The sequence below is a fragment of the Lissotriton helveticus genome, chromosome 7 (genome assembly GCF_964261635.1).
Source record: "Lissotriton helveticus chromosome 7, aLisHel1.1, whole genome shotgun sequence".
Taxonomy (NCBI): Eukaryota; Metazoa; Chordata; class Amphibia; order Caudata; family Salamandridae; genus Lissotriton; species Lissotriton helveticus.
In genome coordinates, this window is record NC_136068.1 from 1535210181 (window position 1) to 1535229993 (window position 19813).

The 19813-nt window shown below is 47.5% G+C and overlaps 1 protein-coding gene across 1 annotated transcript in view; it reads right to left on the reverse strand.

Annotated features, from left to right (window-relative positions):
• Window positions 1–330: 330 nt before the first annotated feature.
• The window catches only part of TSEN34 (tRNA splicing endonuclease subunit 34), a 282186-nt gene continuing 262703 nt past the window's right edge, over window positions 331–19813 (reverse strand). The window contains exon 6 of the mRNA XM_078654976.1: window positions 331–804. Coding sequence (XP_078511102.1) covers window positions 617–804 — 188 coding nt within the window. The 3' untranslated portion in view covers window positions 331–616. The remainder of the gene's footprint in view (window positions 805–19813) is intronic.

Genomic DNA, 19813 nt, shown 5'->3' on the forward strand with positions numbered 1-19813 from the left:
GTTGTGAAATTTGTTTTGAAATACCAGTTGCTACTGCAGTGCTGTGGGCAGGAGGAGAACATCAGATTACTGTATAAAGGGTTATAATTGCTGAATGTAATTTTCCTTTGCGAGTATTCAACATTTTAAGTATCATCGCTAAACAAAATCCATAAGCAAAACAATTTGTTATTGTTCTTTGGTACTTAAACATGCTAAATAGATAAACAAACATTTTCAATCTTTTTGTTAATCCTGTGGACTGCACTGAATCCGGTTTCATTACTCCAACTGTGATCGGACTGTATCGGTTCAGCCAATATTATTCAGAAAATAGTAATAACACGATGCAACTCTTTCACAGTTTAATGTCGATTTGAAAGTGATGACATCATACATTTCCTCAACAGAACTCCTGTCCCAGATTGATGACACCTTTCACCTCACACTCCTCGACAGAGGGATTGCCTCATATCAATGATGTGTTTCTCGGAGTGATTTATCGGCATGTTTTTGTTGACGGCTGATGAGACACTAGTCCGTTGCAACAGTGAAGGCTGTCCCATGTTGATGACATCGAGTAAACCCACCAACGGAGAAGCCCTACTGCAATGTAATACTCCATCCGTCTTGAGGATTACTGCAGGCCAGCCCATTGAAGGGACGTGTAGCTAACCATTCCTTCGACATTGACTGAGCACAGTAGGACCGTCTTCTTCACATTCGTACCCAGACGCCCAGCACTGATGATGTCACTAAGTGGTATCTCCTCCTCTTGGGCGAAACAGAGGGCGATAAAGTGAGCGTGAAACCTCATAGGGTCACCTAAAAGAAGAAACAATGAATGTTAGCACCCGTTGAATTTACAATTCATTGTTTTAAACTGTCTCCTTTTTTGCCTAGGGATGCAGGAAATATTCTATAGCCTTCTGTAGCCATCTGCAAGTGGTAGGTAAAATCACAAATTATGCTGTTAAAGATTGTGGCATGTGCGTGCGCATTTGCAGACGAGTAACTAAAGTGCTGTAAGGTACATGTAGGAGTGCATTAAGTGAAGTGGACAAGGTAATATATGAGGGATGACCTACTTCCTTGATGCTTTATTATGCACTACCAACGAACGGAATGACACTGAAACTCTTTACATAAAACAGTTGTCTGGGTTGTAAAGCAGGAGGATAACATTTGGCACCATCTTTCAGATAAGAGTATGTAAGTATTCTTTAGATGACCTTGAACCCTATAAACCGACTAAGACTGCTGCTAAAGAATGCAGAGGCAGGATGTAGGGCCACAAGGTAAATTAGCTTATTTTATTTAACCACTCACTGGTGCAGCTGTGCTCTCCATGACCACCAAAGGTCAGACCAAGACAATATGTCATATTCTATGTCACATCAGAGAATTCTCTCGGTCAAGACCCTACAAATGGAGAAGACATTACAACAGCAACACTTGCAGGTTTGGGAAGGATAGAAGATCAAACGAAAGAGAGATGAAGTGGTGTACCTGTAAACTCGCTCTCGATTAATTATATTATAGAGACAGGAAACTAACAAACAACTATACATGCATGCCAAGACATTATGGCACCTGCACTAAGAATCCTTTGATGAAATGTTGCTAATCAAAACCGAAGATGAAGTCTGAAGGACCAATATTCATGACTATTGGTAGGAGCATCACATTAATGACTAGGAAAATTACTAACTGTTGCAATAAAGGTCTGCACCTTTATTCATACAAATTAGAAAGAACTGAAGACACAGCTCCTTAACAAGCACAGCACCCATTCTTGTTGGGGGCTGTGTCTATCAGTTGTCAACTGGGAAGAAAGTCACATGCCCTTAGCTATCAAACTTTTTGTCCTGAATCTTGGACTCATCACCACAATGTACAATGCTGCATTGCTTCTAGCTAGGGTTGTGCTCGAAAAATACCAATTCAAACTTCGAAATATAAATCAATCCCCAGAAAAATGAATTTGTTTGATGTCTGGACCGATGTGCTGGACTACAGATTCACACAGTTGACCTAGGCTTTGAATGGAATTTTGAAACTCCTGGATTTCTTTTAATAACTGTGCAGAGACCACGTTTCCTTCTGCATGTCTGCCTGTAATGCCATTATTGTGGTTTTATGAATGGAATTACCAGTTATAATTTCATTTTAACATCATGTATTTGAATTTCGATTAATATAATTCTCGGCACTTCATGCTGCATTAATTAGGAACTTGATAAATCCAATGAGAACAAAAATCATTTACAATAACTGCTAGGACAAATGTAACGTACTACAGTCAGGTCTGACGGCAGCAACACATTTTAGAAGCGTGAGCTCGTCCTTGGGCTATAGGTGGAGCACTTCAGAAGACCTCCTATGTGCTCTACCTTAATACTCTGAGATTATTCTTTCCACTTTTCATATGCAAGAAATATAGTACAAACAATGGTCACTTGGGAGTACGCCTTTAAATTCAAGATATGGAAATCAATATGAGAAACTGAAGGAGCTGAAAACTTTGATTAATGAAGCAGCAAAGGTATTAGTTAACAGAGGATGTATATTGATGAAAACAATACGACGCAGAACGATGACCACAGGTTTTCTAAATGGCCTAATTGGTCCTCAAAATGCTACCAGAAGTCAGTATTTTTATTGAATAATACTATAGCATAGCCCATTTCCATTCACTAGAAACAAAGGTCCAAATGCAGCAGCGGCCAGCTTGCATTGCAGTGTTTTGTTGGCAGAATGTCGCAAACAAAGCGGTTTTGAACAGTGTTTTGCAATAGCAAACCGTTTATATATTTACTTATGAAAGCAACAAAGGAAGCATGACTCTTTGTCGCCCCATTTTCACAAGGAATCACAATATTGACACTGTGGTCTCAAAGACATTTACAATCCGTGTTAATTTTTGAATACATTCCGTTGTAATTGTTCACCCTCTGGAACCCTGCCACTTTGCAGAAAGATGGCTTTGCAAAGTAAAGAACAAGTTACTTACCTTCGGTAACGCTTTTTCTGGTAGATACAATATCTGCCTGTGGATTCCTCACCTTGTGAATATCCCCCCTGCGTCAGCAACATTCGGAAATTCTTTTTGTAGCTTCGCGCCGACGTGGACTCGGACGTCACAGAGGCACGGCATCGCTCGCGACTCCGCTGACGTCACCGACGCCTACAATAGGCCCACGCCGGCGTGATGACATCAGTTCCGCCCATTTTTCCGTGCCATCGAGGCACACGGACGGACCAATTACAGTAGACATATACACAGTATACACAATACCAATATCAAGGTAACACACACAGTGTGAAGCAAATGCAATAACATTTTACAACAAAATAAATATATAACAGAAACACTGGTATAGAAGAGTGGACAACGGGGAGGCGGGTGGGTCAGTGAGGAATCCACAGGCAGATATTGTATCTACCAGAAAAAGCGTTACCGAAGGTAAGTAACTTGTTCTTCTGATAGATACATCTGCCGTGTGGATTCCTCACCTTGTGAATAGAGTCCCACAGCAATCCCCACTCCTGGAGGAGGGTGTCCACTCTGCTATACCAGGAAATCTTGGAGGACAGAACGCGCGAAATGACCGTCCCTCCTCACCTCGGTATCCAAGCAGTAATGCTTCGCAAAAGTGTGGAGGGAGGCCCAAGTCGCCGCTCTGCAAATGTCCTCAACTGGAACACCTCTAGACAAAGCAGATGTTGCAGACTTTGCTCTAGTTGAATGTGCTCTAATACCCTCAGGAGGGTCCTTACCCGCCAGAGAGTAGCAAATCTTGATGCACAGGATTATCCATCTGGAAAGTGTGCGCTTGTGCACCGCTCTGCCCTTCTTGCGGCCAGCAAAACCCACGAAGAGCTGATCGTCAATACGATAGTCTTTAGTCCTATCAAGATAGAAACTAACAGCTCTCTTTGGGTCCAAGCGATGAAGCCTCTCCTCCTCCTTGGAAGGGTGTGGGGGAGGATAGAAGGTAGGAAGGGTAATGGACTGTCCTAGATGGAAGGGAGTTACCACCTTAGGCAGAAAAGCAGCCCTGGTCCTGAGAACCATTCTTTCAGCATGAATGGACAAGAATGGGGGCCTGGAACTAAGAGCTTGAAGCTCACTCACCCTCCTTGCCGAGGTGATTGCAACCAAGAAGACCGTTTTAAAAGAAAGAAGTCTCAAGGGACACTTGTGCAAGGGTTCGAAGGGAGAACCCATCAAATAGGTCAATACAAGATTTAAATCCCAATGAGGAACAATAAAAGGAGTAGGGGAACTTATTTGTGAGGCCCTTCAAAAATCTTAAAACCACAGGAGATTTGAAAAGAGAAGGCTGATCAGGCAAGCAGAGAAATGCCGACAGCGCTGAAAGATAGCCCTTCACTGTGGCAACGGCAAGACCCTGTTGCACCAGAGAAAGGGCAAACTGGAGAACATCAGACAAATGGGCTCTCAAAGGGTCTATAGATTTCTCCCCACACCAAGTAACAAATTTTGACCACCTATAAGAATAGATGGACTTAGTGGAGTCACGCCTGGCTGACAAGATGACATCCACCACGTCAGGCGGGAGAGAAAAAGAACTCAGGTTGCCCCGTTCAATCTCCAGGCATGAAGGTGTAATGTCTGGAGGTGGGGGTGTAGAACCTGCCCCTCCATCTGTGAGAGGAGATCTGCCCTGTGAGGGAGACGGAGCGGCAGGTGAGAGGAGAGGTGGAGAAGGTCTGAGTACCACACCCTTCTTGGCCAATCCGGGGCAATCAATATAACTTGGGCCCGGTCTTGGCGAATTTTCCTCAGAACCCGAGGAATCAAAGGTATGGAAGGAAACGCATAAAGGAGTTGATTTCCCCAACTCAACTGAAACGCGTTCCCCAAAGCTCCTTGCATCGGATACTGGAGACTGCAGAAAGACAGGCAGTGAGCGTTCTCGCGAGTAGCGAAAAGGTCGACCTGAGGAGTCCCCCACGTCCGAAAGACATGACATACCACCTCTGGGTGAAGCCTCCACTCGTGGTCGGCCGAGAACTGCCGACAGACTGTCCGCTCGCACGTTTAGAACTCCGGCCAGATGATTTGCCATCAGACAAATCTGGTGGTCCTGAACCCAGGACCAGAGACGCAGAGCCTCTTTGCAGAGACACTGCGACCCCACTCCTCCCTGCTTGTTGACATACCACATCGCGGTCGTGTTGTCCGTCAGGACTTGAATCGATCGACCGCGAAGGGAAGGGAGGAAGGCCTTGAGCGCCAGACGTATTGCCCGTAATTCCAGAAGGTTGATGTGAAGCAACCTTTCCTCTGGAGACCAAAGACCCTTGACCTCCAGGTCCCCCAGATGAGCACCCCACCCGAGAGTGGATGCATCCGCAATTACTGTGGCCACCGATGGAGGAAGTTGAAAAGGCTTTCCCTGCGACAGATTGCCTTCCACGCTCCAACAAGTCAGATCCGCTGCACTTTCCCTGGAGATCCTCACAGACTCCCTGAGATCTCCGTGGTGCTGATACCACTGCCTGCGGAGGCACCACTGAAGTGCCCTCATATGCCAGCGTGCATGGTTGACCAATAGAATGCAAGAAGCCATCAGACCGAGCAGGCGAAGAACCTTCAGGACTGGAACGACCGCTCCATTGCAGAACAAAGGAATCATTTCCTGTATGTCGTGAATCCTTTGAAGAGGAGGGAATGAACGACATACAGTTGTGTCCAGTACAGCACCTATGAACAGGTTGCGCTGGGAGGGCACCAGGTGAGGTTTGGGTACATTTATCGAAAAACCCAACCTGTGTAACAACTGAGTTGTCTCTTGCAGATGATAGAGCACCTTCTCCGGCGACTCCGCTTTGATCAACCAGTCGTCCAGATACGGGAACACATGTATCCCAGACCTCCTGAGATGTGCTGCCACCACCGCCATCACCTTGGTGAAGACTCGAGGCGCAGTAGTAAGACCAAACAGAAGGACCGCAAACTGGTAATGTTGCGACCCAACCGTAAAACGGAGATACTTTCTGTGCGACTTCAAGATGGGAATATGAAAATACGCATCTTGCAAGTCGATCGACACCATCCAATCTTCTTCCAGCAGCGCTTGAAGAACCTGTGCAAGAGTGAGCATCTTGAACTTTTCCTGTTTCAGGTAAAGGTTCAAGATCCTGAGACCCAGAATTGGCCGAAGCCTGCCATCCTTTTTGGGGATCAGGAAGTACCGTGAGTAGCATCCCTGACCCCTCTCCTGCTCCAGAACCACCTCTATCGCACCTTTCCGAAACAAAGCCAGGAGTTCTTCTTGCAGGAGAAGCAGGTGGTCCTCCGAACAATAACCTTGGCAAGGAGGGTAATTGGGAGGGAACTCCTGGAAAGGAAGCGCATACCCACTCTCCACAAGATTGAGAACCCAAAGATCCGATGTTATCAATTCCCAATCTTGTAGAAAATGGGTAAGCCGGCCCCCCACTGGGCCCACATGATCCAGAATGGTGGATCTAGGGCTGATTTGCTGCTGTGGCTGGGGGCTGGGATGGGGAAGAGGAGGAAGAGGAGGAAACATTACGGCCCGAGCTCGGGCCCTTTGTTTGCCTCTATAAGCTCTGTATAAAGTGTTCTGCTGCTGCTGTGGCTGCTGAGGCTGCTGTTGGGTTGATTCATAGTTTCGAAAAGAAGATCTGCCAAATCCTCTTGAACGTCTTACAAAAGTGCCCCTGGTCTGAAGGCCCAACGACTTTGCAGTTGCTCTGCTATCTTTAAAGCGTTCCAATGCAGTGTCTGCCTTCTTCCCAAACAATCCAGACCCGTCAAAAGGAAGATCCATCAATGCAGCTTGGACATCAGTGGAAAACTCACTAGATTTAAGCCATGCGGCTCTCCTTGTCGCAACTGAAGAACCCATGATCCTTGCCACAGAATCAGTCGTGTCCAATCCACTTTGGATAACCTGTCTTGCTGCAGCTTGAGTATCAGAAATTACCTCCTGAAAGTCTTTCCTATCCTCTTCAGGTATCTTGGGTACCAATTGTTTCACAGTGTCCATAAGAGCATGGATATAACGCCCCATTAAGTAGGTTGCATTTGTGGATTTTAAAGCCATACTGGCAGAGGAAAAGACCTTCTTAGCAGCCTGATCCTGCTTTCTAGACTCCTTTTCCGCTGGGACCTGCGGAATCGCACCCGTAGATCTCTTGGAACAGGCAGCCTGCACCACCAAACTCTCCGGTAGAGGATGAGATGTTAAAAATTCCGGGTCTTCAGGAGCTGCTCTATACCTCCTAGCCACAGCTCTAGATACAGCAGGAGCTGATACAGGATTTTTCCAAATTTCTAAAATTGGTTCCTTTAAGGCATCATTAAAAGGTAGTAAAGGTTCAGTCACTGAAGAAGGAGAGTGAAGGACCTCTGTGAGCAGATTAGATTTAAACTCTGCAGATGGAAGAGCAATATTCAATAAATTTGCAGCTTTCTTTATCACGACATGATAAGGTGTCACATCTTTTGAGGGTTCATTAGAAACCGAAACAAGGTCCCATTCAGGTGACAGTTCAAGGCCACTAGCTACAGATAGGTCCTCAAAAGGGTCCTCAGAATCCTGAAGCTCGCCCTCCTCCAGATTTTCCTCTCTATATCTTTCCTCTTCCATCAATCTTTGGGCTTCACGCCTAGATCTTAGCTTCACATTCGAAGCCGTCGGATCCGCAATTGACTCCGACGGAGCCGGAGCCGGCGTCAAACTCGACGTCGGACGAGGGAGAGATTCACGACGTCGCTCAGGGTTCGGCATCATAGTTGATGGAACTGGAGTCGAAGGAATCGGAGTCATCGATCTCGGCGTCGATGGCTTCGGTGTCGAAGGCCTCGCCGGAGTCGGATAATGCCAATGCGGCGCCGGAGCCGGCATAAAAGGCATAAAGGGCGCAGGTGCATAGGAATGAGGAACACCCAAACCATATGCCATAGGACCCATAGGACCAGAAGGAGCCCCAAAGGGATACATAGCCCTTGAATAAATTCCGAACATCGCATTCAGGAAATGCGAAGGGTCTTGACCTGGAGCCGGGAAGGCTGGGTATGAACCCCCAGGTTGCTCTTGAGGGCGTGGAGTCGAAACGACGTCGACCTCTTCTTCGGGCTGGTGTACCGGAGTCGTACGACCTTCGGGCATCCGAGCTCCACCCTCACCAACCACCTCCTCCTCACCTTCATCCTCCCGACCAGAAGGATGGGATGGGTCCGGAGATGGAACACTCTTCTGCTTCGGTGAACTCTGTGAGTTTGCATGCAACACCTCAACCTCGACATCGTGATCCTCCGAAGCCGACAAAACTACCTTCTCGATCAGCTTCACTTGTGACTTCGGCTTGGAACCCGACTTTCCTCGATCGATGTCGGGATTCATGGGTTCTCTTTTTATGCTTCTTTCTAGAAGACCTTGAAGCATGGGCCGAGGACGAATCCGATCGCGACCTCGATCGAGATCTAGACTTCGAACGACGAGTTTGCGATCTTGACTTCTTCTTTTCTTTTCCTTCTTTAAACTTAGCAACCAGAAGTTTTGCTTCTCTCTTCCGGAGGGCCTTTGGTGTCATCTTCTTGCAGGATTGGCAGTCCTCGACGTCGTAGTCGGAGCTCAGACACCACAAACAGCATTCATGCGGATCTGTAATGGACATTATTTTGTTACATTCTCCGCAAGCTTTAAATCCGGTCTTCTTCGAGGTCATGATGAAAACGAGAAGACAAAGATACTAGAAATTTAGATAGTAACAAAGTTACAGTAAAGGCTACAGACGATCCCAGAAAACCGTTAGCGTCGACGACGCGGAAAAAAGGGAACTGATGTATTCACGCCGGCGTGGGCCTATTGTAGGCGTCGGTGACGTCAGCGGAGTCGCGAGCGATGCCGTGCCTCTGTGACGTCAGAGTCCACGTCGCCGCGAAGCTACAAAAAGAATTTCCGAATGTTGCTGACGCAGGGGGGATATTCACAAGGTGAGGAATCCACACGGCAGATGTATCTATCAGAAAAACAATTGTTAACCCCTTTGCTGCTAGGCCTTTTCCCCTACTGTGATACGCTTTCTTTTGGCTGTTTGGGGTAGTTCATGCTTAGGCCCCTGTAAGTTTTTGACCACATAAGTTATCAACGCCAAGTTTGCGTCCTTTTCTTCCAACATCATGGGGATTGTAAAAGTACCCAGGGATTGTTGATTCCCTTGGAGGGGATCCAGAAATTAGCCAGAATACACCCAAATGTAATTTTTCTGGGGAAAAATTGGAAAAAGTGCTGAAGATGAAACGGTCAGTTTTTTTCACTGCAAATGGTATCAACAAAGGGTTTGTGGTGCTGAAATCACCATCTTCCCAGCTTTCAGGGAAAGAGTGACTTTAGTCAGAAAACCAATTTTTTGTTTACAGTTTTGGCATTTTACTGGGACATAGCCTATTTTTACTATTTTTTGTGCTTCAACCTCCTTCCAGTTAATGGTATACAGGGGTATGCAAACAATAATGGATCCTGGATAGCTATACATTAAAAAAAGTAAACAAAATTCTGAATTCAGCAAGGGGTCATTTGTGTAGAACCATCAAGGCTTCTTTATAGAAACAAACAGTTGAAAATAGGATAAATTGAAATTTAGTTGAAAACACAGCCATTAGTCCCAATGTTTCCACCTGTAACTTCTTCTAGGTATGACAGAATTTTTAAAGAAATATACCGTTACATCCGCTGGACCCTTCTGGTTGTGGAGATATAAAGGACTTGTAGTTTCACCAAGAACCCGACAAACCCGTAGCAAATAACTGAGCAGCATCTTGCAATGTTTTATTGTGAACCGGGTATATAGCAATTTATTTGGAAATATATAAATAGTGAAACATCGGTATGAAAGACACCTATGTATTTCTGAAATGGGAACAAAATATAGAATTTAGACACCGTAGCTATTTGCACATCTGTAAAATTCTGGGTACTTTTCGAAGTGATTTCTTTTTTACACATTGTCTTACATTTGGAAGGCAGAAATGCAACAAAAGTCATTAGGTAATAAGAACAATAGTTACTTATCTGTAATCTGTGGTCTTCCAGTATTGGTGTCTTTCATAGATTCACATGCCTAAATCATTCCCCGTCGTCAGAGTGGGAGTCCCGAGGTACATACAAAAGCAACAAATATGCCCTTAATAACCAAAAAACCTTGGTAACATGAAACCAGGAAGTAAAGTAGCCCAAAGCTACCAAGAAAAAAGTTCCACATCTATGACTATCATAGTCATTATACATAGTCCAAACTGCAGCCAATCAGGCGACAGCACCCACCAGAATGTTCTCCTCAGAGGCTCAGGCTCTCAGATTTTCTCGCACAAGAGTGTAACCAAGAGATAAGAGCATAAACCAGCCTCTGAGGGGATGCGGGCGGGTTTCATGTGAATCTATAAAAGACACCAATACTGGAGAACCACAGATTACAGGTAAGTAACTATTGTTCTTCTCCAGTATTGGGGTGTCTTTCATAGATTCGCACCCCTGAACTTTTTGCCTTTAATAATGACATGATGTTAGGTGATTTCTGGTCTCTGCGCACTTTAGCACTGAGGCCAGTGTAAAGTGCGTGCGCTCTCTGAGTGCATGTGGTGCGACTGGCCTGCCCACCCATAGGAATGCATGGGGGATATGTGTGTCCATGGTAGTTCCTGATATGTGGGGAGTGCATGGTCGAGTTTAGTATGTGCAAACTCGTGAAATTAAATGCTGTGCGATGCTGTGCGCAGATTTATTGTGTCTAGTGGAGAAGTGCCACTTTTAGAAGTTGGCATGTCTGTGCAGTGAATGTGAATTGATTGGCTGGAGCTGGCTGGTGTACTGGGCTCCAGGAGTCAGGATGGGTCTGCCCGGTGGTGAATGGGGAGATCTGCATGTTGATGGGAAGGAGGAGTTGCACCTGGGACCTGAATAGGGCTGGGACTTCCCTCCACAATGCTGGCTCCACCCCCGGTGGTGTGTCTGATGTCCCTGGCCTGTCCTGTTAATAGGGAAAGGGGCTGAGCAAAACAAAGTGCTCAAGAACCAGTTGCATCTGGTTCCCCCCTTGCCTGCACCTTTGGAGACAAAGGAAATATGTGCCGGAGCAATTTCCTTGTTGGGAGCTGTGTTGCTCCATCTTTGCTGCCCAGGACTTCCCGGGACCTATTGCCTCCTTTTTAGGTCGAGACCTGCGTAGGCTGCGCTTGCGCAGTCTCGCAGGGAGAGATCTTATGTTAACAGTGTGGGGGCTTGAACTCGCCCCTCTTCTCCATTGGCTGGCTTCCTAAACGGAGGCCAGCCATTGGAGGAGAGGGGTGTCACTCCGTTCAAGCCCGGATTCGGGGGGTGTTTTTTAGGTTCTCTCTCTTTTCTTTCTCTCCTCTTCCCATTTGCTGGAATTTTACATTCCAGCCAATGGGAAAAGGAGAGAAAGAAAACCATGCCCCGAATCCGAAAATGGCGTTGCTTTCTCCGAGGCATTTCTGCTTCGCCTCGGAGAAAGATGGTGGTGTGCATGGCGTCTTCAGCTTGCCTTCTGTTCCCCCACACATCTCTTGCTGAATGCGTGCTGACCCGGTATCTAAAGCTTCTCTCGTATATGATATTTTCAGAAATGTTTTGCCAATTTGACGATATACTTTAATTAACGTTGCTGGGAGCTACGGTGGAATGAATCTCTTTAAATAGGCCTTCAAAATGTTGCTGCTTTTGGATAGACATTTGAGTATAGGTGCACGACAGCAGTTTGATATGTGCCGAGGCGAGCATCATAAGAAACTTGTAGCCCTATTTACACCACTTGTAGATCACGATAATAAGTTTCTGCTACGAAAGCTTAGAACAGGTTGTAAAGTCTCATTTATACACATGCCTGTATGACGGCTTCTGTTCAGGCCGCTGTGCTATAGGAACCGTCATTGTTTTTTTTCCTCTTTAAAGAATAGTGTGAACACTGAGCCATATATGTGTTTTTTCTCTCTAAGCCCTGTGTAGGTTTTCTATACACCTGTGGAGGATCGGGTATGTCTCACACTGGGGTGGGGGAGAGCCGTAGGCCTCGGCCGTATCGCTGGGGTCACGGGGGGAGGCGGGGGTACGCGCCCCTCGCTCCGCCCGCTCTGAGCTCTCCCGGGCATCGTTGGCTCTCGTAGGCCACGAGTGGTCCTCGGAGCCAGGGGCCCCCACAGCACCTTCCGGCACGCCCGGGCTGGGGGAGAGAAGCCTCGATGCCTACGCGCCGGAACGGTCTCACCGACAATTTCTCAAGATGGCGGCGCTTGCGGAGCTGAAGGTAAGGGGAAGCCGAAAGCTGGGGCGTGGGCCCGCTCAAGGCCTGAAGGGGTGAGAGGAGGCCCTAGAGCCCGCTGCTGCCTACGGTTTTGGAGACAGGGCCGTACTGTACTGTCTGTTGGTGCCAGCTCCGGCTGCCGAGAGTCCGCACGCCAGAAAGGCCTTTGAAAGAAATAAGCCCATCCCTACAGACGCTGCTTGCCATTGTTTCTGTTGACTGAATACGCCGTTCCCAAAACTGTACACAAAAGCGCCTCAATCCCCGTGTCGTTGAAGGATGAGCGCCCTAAGTGTGCAAGCATGGACGAGACCACCCCCAGTGGGGTGTAGCCAGTGGTAAAAAAAAAGGTCTTATGTCACACAGAAAGCTCAGGGTAGTGTCTACAGTGTGCCAGATAAACGGCGGCGGTGCTGTCTGACAACGGGGGTGCAGGAATTGGGCCGATCACCATTTACCTTCCAGTCTACCCTATTAAGCAATCCATTATTTGATGGTCGCCTTGTTTGGGGCACACTTTGAAAACAGTGTTTTTACTTTGTTAAGTGTCCGATTTGTCGGAAACCCTTTCATTAACGGTGGCGCCCACATCACGTAGAATTAGCACAGTGAAAGCGATCTGAGGCGTTAGCAAATGTTTTCAAAGAATATAATCAGACCATCTGATTATAGTCTTGGAAAAAGCTTTGCTAGCGCCTCGGGTCGCTTTCACTTCAGATGCCACGCAGGATGCCAGGGACATTATTGGTGGCATAAGAGCGGCCGGAACCGACCATGCATACCTCTCACTGGACCAGCCCTCCCCCCCTCGTCATTTAACGAATTTAACTTTACTCACTGAAACAGCAGACAGTACATTTTATGCATTTAATCCAGGTAAATGTTCTACTTTTTAAGCCAGTCCCTTTCAGACTGGGGGGGCGCGTTTTTGGTTGTTGTTCACATCCTAGAAAACACGCCCCCAATCTGAAAAGGACTGGGCTTATACACAAATGGCGAGTGCTCGAGCGCTTGTTTTTAAAAAATGTCCTGTCGTGTTTTACTTTGCTCCCGCCCCCCTCCTGTTGTCAAAGCGACTGCGGCTGCTCCTTCATTCACGAGCTCTGCAGGTCACCATTTGCCAGCATGCGGCCGCAATCGCTTTCATTCCTATCACTCCCCCCTCTCCTACTTCCCCTCCCACCTCCCAAACAGCATTGAGCCGCGAAGACTTGAAGGGAATCCGGTCCCCGCCATGGTCTTCCACCCGCTCCCTTTCCGCCGGTGTGAGGGCTGCGTGCAGCCCCTCCCCCGGCCTGTGCTGCACACACTGCTTTCCTCGCTCCGGAGAGGTCAGCGGAGGGTTACCGGGGCAGAAAGGAAGCGGGGCGGACCATGGCTCTCTTCCTGCCGCGTAGGTTGCTCCGGAGGAGCTTAAACTGAAGGCCTAGCCGACTGAATCCCCTCGTAGGGATTCCCTCCTCCTGGTGGGCTTTTGCGGGTGCCCACCCCGCTTATTTTTGGATACTTACTTGCAGGTGCCACCCTGCCCGCTTATTTGTTGCTGCCCCGTGCGCAGGTGCCACCCTGCGTCTTCAGTTTTATTTTATAATGTTCTCGAACCTACCCCTCGTTGCAACTGAATTCACCGCCGGGGCCCGTGCGGCCGTACTGGAAGTCAGGCGCCTCTCGCCCGGGACATGGGCGGGGCCTGGTGCACTTCGTTTCCGCTTCCCCCTGCCTGGGGAAGCCGTTTCGCGCCTTGCTGGTCTCCCGTGTGGAGAGGGGTACCAGAGATGCTGCCCGCCGCACCTTGAGAGCCCTGGTGCCGCGAGTGAAGCGGAGTCCGGTGCAAGGAGAGACACAGGGCTCCCCAGAGCGACGGAGAGCCCCGCCAAAGAGGAGCTCCGCTGCAGAGGCCCGGTGAGTAGGGGCTTCAGCATGTTGGGGCGCCTTCGAGGCATAGTGCCCCCGCATCAGTTACTGAGCGGCCCCCGCTGGCAGCGGGCCGCTCCCACCAGGCTCCCTAATTCCGAAGGGGGCACATCGGGGAATATTGTCGATGCCCGCTCCAGCATTGGACCACAGTTACTTAAAGGGCCCCGTGGGGTCCTCAGGGGTCAGTAATACCCCCGTTTGGGCAGTGATTGTTCCTCAGAGCCCCGTGGGGCTTCCGTTATTAAAGGGCCATAGGGGCCCATGCTTTATTGCCCCCGGGCAAGTTCGTTCTGTTTTGGGGGGGCATAATTAGTTCAGGAGCCAGAGTGCTTCTAGGGACATGCTTATTTTCAGAGCCTAGAGGGCTCCAACGTTTGGCGCATGGTTGTTTAAAAGGGCCAGTGAGGGCCCATGCCGCAGTTTTCCTTTTACAGCTGCCCAGCAAGTAGTGGGCAGCTGCACCGTTTAGGTATTTGTTTCAGGGGACATGTTCTTATGGACTCAGGAGTGACACGCACTCCTTCTCCCCACCTTGGCCTTCACAGCTCCGCAGCACTTAGTGCCAACTGCAGCATTTAGGTCCCACTTCAACGTTTAGGCTTTGCGCAGTGGCGCAACCTTGACCGTGGCTGCATAGGCAGCAGCCCTGACTCTCTGGACATAAGGCATTTGAGCCCTCTTTTTAGATGGCCAGTTGGCCAGGGGGATGGTTACTTTTATAGGGCGCCAGGCCCTAATGTGATTTATGTACCAATGCTTTTGGGTGCTAGGAAATGTATTGTGTGTGGTATGTTTTGCGCATCCAGTTTGATACCTCTAGATATGGTTTATGCATATGAGGTTGTGTTACCTGTTTAGGTTTGTGTTAGGGAGATTATACTTCCCTGTGTGATTTACGCCCCTAGTGTAATGTTTACTTAGGTGGTTAGGGTCTAATGTATTTAGACTTGTGGGATATTGTGCCGGTTATGATTTATATTTCAGGTTGACACCAAGTATAGTGTCTGCCAGTGATTACTGGCTGTGTTCTAAGTTTATTTATATTCTGATATTATTTCTTTACCAAGTGCTGATTCTGACAGTGGCCCACGTGGCCCTGTCATGTGTAAATAATCCCTTGTAAATATTGCCCGTGTCAGTTGCACAATGTATATTGTGTGATTACTATCTAATGTGTTTTGAGAATACAAAGGCTATTTTTGATTTAACCTTGTGTGGAGTTCCTTTTGTGGGGGGCCTGGGATGTTGTTGCTGGTGGGTGCGTGTGCAAATGCTTTACACATTGCCTCCGGGATAAGCCTTACTGCTGTTGTCACGTTGCCATGGGGGTGAGCAGGGGTTATTCTTGGCGTGTAACCCCCTTGCCCTGACTAGAGTGGTGGTTTCTGCCTGGCTTTGGCGCAAGCCTCAGTCAACCAGACATCCCATTTCTAACACATGCTAAAAATGCTAATATGCATAAATGCATGAAAACTTGCAACCACATGAGAATGTACTCAATATTAGGCATGATAATAAGCATCTGAGAAGCAGTACAGAGGAGGAGGGAAACAGAGGCTCACCTTATTTGAAAATATTGTGGAGAACCGCTTGTCCTACTGACGTATCAGCATTGCTGGCAGCCTCCAAACAGTAATGCTTGGTAAAAGTGTGTCTGCTGGACAAAGTTGCTGCTCTGCAGATTTGTTGAAGAGGAACACCAGCGAAAAGAGCAGTTGAGGAAGAGACCGCCCTCGTAGAGTGCACTCTTGGAGTTGTCGGCAAAGGTCTTCCAGCTTGTTGATGGCAAAAGGCAATAGCGGCAGAAATCCATCGAGCTATGGTCTGTTTAGACACCACCTGTCCTTGCCGTATTCTTCCGTAGGCAACAAACAATTGATCAGATTTACGAATGGTAGACGTCCTTTGCAAATAGAACTTAAGACGTCTTCTGATGTCAAGGGTATGCAACGCCCTTTCCGCAGGGGATTGCGGGTTAGGAAAAATGTTTTTAAGATGACTGGTTCGTTCAGGTAAAAATCCGAAGGCACCTTCAGCATAAATTTGGGATTTGTGCTTGGCACCACAGAATTGGAAGTGAATTGCAAGAAAGGTGAATTTACGGTGAAAGCTTGAAGTCAATGCCAGTAGCAGAGATACCTTACAGGATAGAAATTTGAAATCCACTCTATCAAGAGGTTCAAAGGGGTGCCGCATAAGCTGCGCTAATACCACATTAAGATGCCAGGATGGAGGAGGACGACATGCAGGAGGAAACATTCGAAATAGCCCTTTAAAAAATTGTTGTATTATCCTCGATGAGTAGAGTGAATAGGAAACATCCTGTCGGAACCTTGAAATGGCCGCCAGAAAAACCTTTAAAGTTGAATGAGAAAGGCCTGATCTTGCTGAGTGTAAGAAAAAAGGTAATATCTGCTCAGGTGTTGCGTGAATCGGGTGAACCTCAGCAGATTGACACCACATGCAGAATCTTTTCCATTTAAGTCTTTATGTCTTTATTGCGGCAGGCGCTCGAGCGTTAGCCAGAACTTCCTTGCAATCCGCAGGGATATTTAGATGAGTGAATTCAAGGTGCTCAGGCACCAGGCAGCTAATTTCAGAGATGCAGGGTCCGGATGGCAAATCTTGACTGTCCTGAATGGACAGGAGGTTCGGTACTGGTCGAAACTGAATTGGATAGCACTCTGATACGAGGAGAAGTTCGGTGAACCAGACTTGGCGAGGCCACCTGGGAGCGATGAGAATTAGACTACAAGGTTCTCTCTTCATCTTCCGGAGAACTCTGGGAACCAACGGTATCGTAGGAAAAGCGTAAGCATATATTTGAGACCAGTTCATCGAAAACGCATTCCCCTGAGAATCCTTGTGGGGAAGCCAGCTTGCAAAGAATAGGCATTTGCTGTTCTGCTTGGTCGCAAAGAGGTCCAGATCGGGATGACCCCACTTTTGAAAGACTCGATCCACCGTCGGCTGATGCAGCTCCCATTCGTGAGTGGATACCGTGGACCTGCTGAGAGAATCCGCCAGAACATTGGAAACTCCCAGCACGTGAACTGCCGAGAGATTGATCTTGTGCCGTATCGCCCAATCCCAGATTTCTTGGGCTTCTTGAGAAAGAAGAGCCGATCTCGTTCCTCCGTTTGTTCAAGTAATGCATACTTGTAGTATTGTTTGTCCGAATCAGTACTGTGGCTCCTAGAACGACTGTCCGAAATGATTTCAGGGCTAAGAAGATGGCTCGTAGTTCTAGTAGATTGATATGCCACTTCCGTTGTTGAGGGCTCCATTTTCCACTGACCGTTAGCCCTTGAAGATGTGCTCCCCATGTGCTGATTGTAAAATTTGGCGCTTCTTGAAGGAATGCACATCCCTTTTCTACATTTCTTTTGTGAGTCCACCAGAGGAAGGCCTCTCGCATCTGAGAAGTGACCTGAATAAGATCTTCGAATAATCCTGAGACCTGTAACCATTGCTGATTGAGCTCTTCTTGCAGGGGCCTCATCCTGAGGCGGCAGTTGGGTATCAAGGGGATGCAAGAAGAGACCATTCCCAGAAAGGACTTGAACTGTCAGGCTGAAACTGACCTTTTTGAACTTAACTTGTGAGCCAGCTTGCGGATCCTTTCCTGTCTTTCGTTTGATACGAAGGCTTTGCGAAAGAACAAGATGAGATTTGTCAAGGTTGATAAAGAGACCTAGCGACTGAAATAGACAGACATCTTTGGACATGGGCGTTTGTGTCTGAGAAAGAACTCACCTTGATAAGGCAGTCGTCCAAGTAAGGAAATATTTGAATCCCTTCCAGACGGAGGTGCGCTGCTACTGGAGCTAGGACCTTTGTAAATACCCTGGGTGCCTATCATAGTCCAAAGGGAAGGACTTTGAACTGGAAGTCCCTGCCAGCCACTCTGAAACGCAAGAACTTCCTGTGCCTGGGGAGAATGGAAACATGGAAGTACGCATCTTGAAGGTCGCGGGTGGCCATGTGATCCCATGCCGACAAAAGTTGTATAATTTCTTGAAGCGTTAACATCCGAAATGACAATTTCTTTAGGTATTTGTTGAGGGATCGAAGATCGAGAATGGGACGCCATTCTCCTGATTTTTTCTTTATTAGGAAAAACCTTGAATAAAATCCTGTTCCTCTCTGCAATTGAGGGACTTTTTCGATCGCTCCTTTTTGTATCATCAAATTTATCCGGGAAAACAGCTCTTTGAGATGAGCTGGAGTCGGGCCTCTTGGAGGGAAATTTGGAGGAAGCTTTTCGAATTCTAGAGCATGGCCTTTGGATACAATGTCTAGGACCCACTTGTCCGATGTCATTGAGGACCAATTTAAGTAAAATTTTGAGATTCTTCCTCCAACCTTTACATGGGGCTGCGGCAGAAGCGGTGGCAGGTGGCGATTCTCTTTGCTTCTTATTGGAATCTTTTCCGCGGTAGGAAGGCTTCCTTTTATTTTGAGAATAGGAAGTGTTGCTTGACCATACGATTGAGATCTTTGTGACTGGTATCGCTGATTTCCTTGATACGATTTGTAGGATGTTTGTTGACTATAATTCCCTCGATTAGAGAACGATCCACGTCCTTTCACACCCCGAAAGGGCGGTTTACGAAAATGTAAGGTACCAAGAGATCTGCCCGTTTCTGTGTCTTTCTTGATGGTTTGCAGGGCTTCTTCTACTTGTTGGCCGAACAAAGCCTCTCAATGGAACGGCATGTCGAGCACTTTTGCCTGTACCTCCTGGTGAAAAGATGTAGCCTTCAACGAGCCTTGCCTACGTAGAACAGCAGCACCCGCTAGCTGTCTTAAACCTGGGAATGCAACATCTACTGCCGAATCAATAATCTCCGCAGAGATTTGTTCCCCCTCTTGTAATATCTTCAGAGCTTCAGCCTTTGACGGCTCTGGTAACATATCGATATATGGTGAAATGTCTGACCGCATTTGTAGGTCGTACCGACCCAGGATGGCTCATGAATTGGCCGCACGGACTGTTGTTGCTGCCATGGTGGAGACTCTTTTCCTAATTGAGTCCAACCGCCTGCCGTCCCTGTCAGTTGGGGTTGTGATCGGAGAAGATGGATTCCTAGCCCATCTTTGAGCAGCTTGCACGATCACGGAGTCAGCCTTTGGGTGTCCTATGAGGCATGCTAGAGAATTGTTGGGCGCTTTATATTTCTTGTCCAGTCGGGGCAAGACTGGAGGAATAGTGGCAGGAGTTGACATTACTTTCAATCCCTCCTTCCACATAAAATCTATAATGGGGATCGCCCGTACTTGTCTCCTTGGCCGATCTTTAAAATCACACAGGATGCAATCTTTCTTCTTCTCCATTGGAATGAGGAATCTTTGAGTTTCTCTTTCCATGAGGAGGTGGAAGCCTCCAATATCCACTGGAGGAGAATCAGCAGGAGCCGGAGGTGAAGGAGAAGGGGTTTGGATTTGGTTATCCCACTCCGACAAAAGATATCTTTCGTCTACTTCACCTTCCTCATTATCATCATCATCCGATGAATGCGCTTGATGAGAATGATGCGAAACCACTGGCGAAGGTGGTCTAGGAGACAGGAATTCTGAAGTAGAAGCTTGAGCA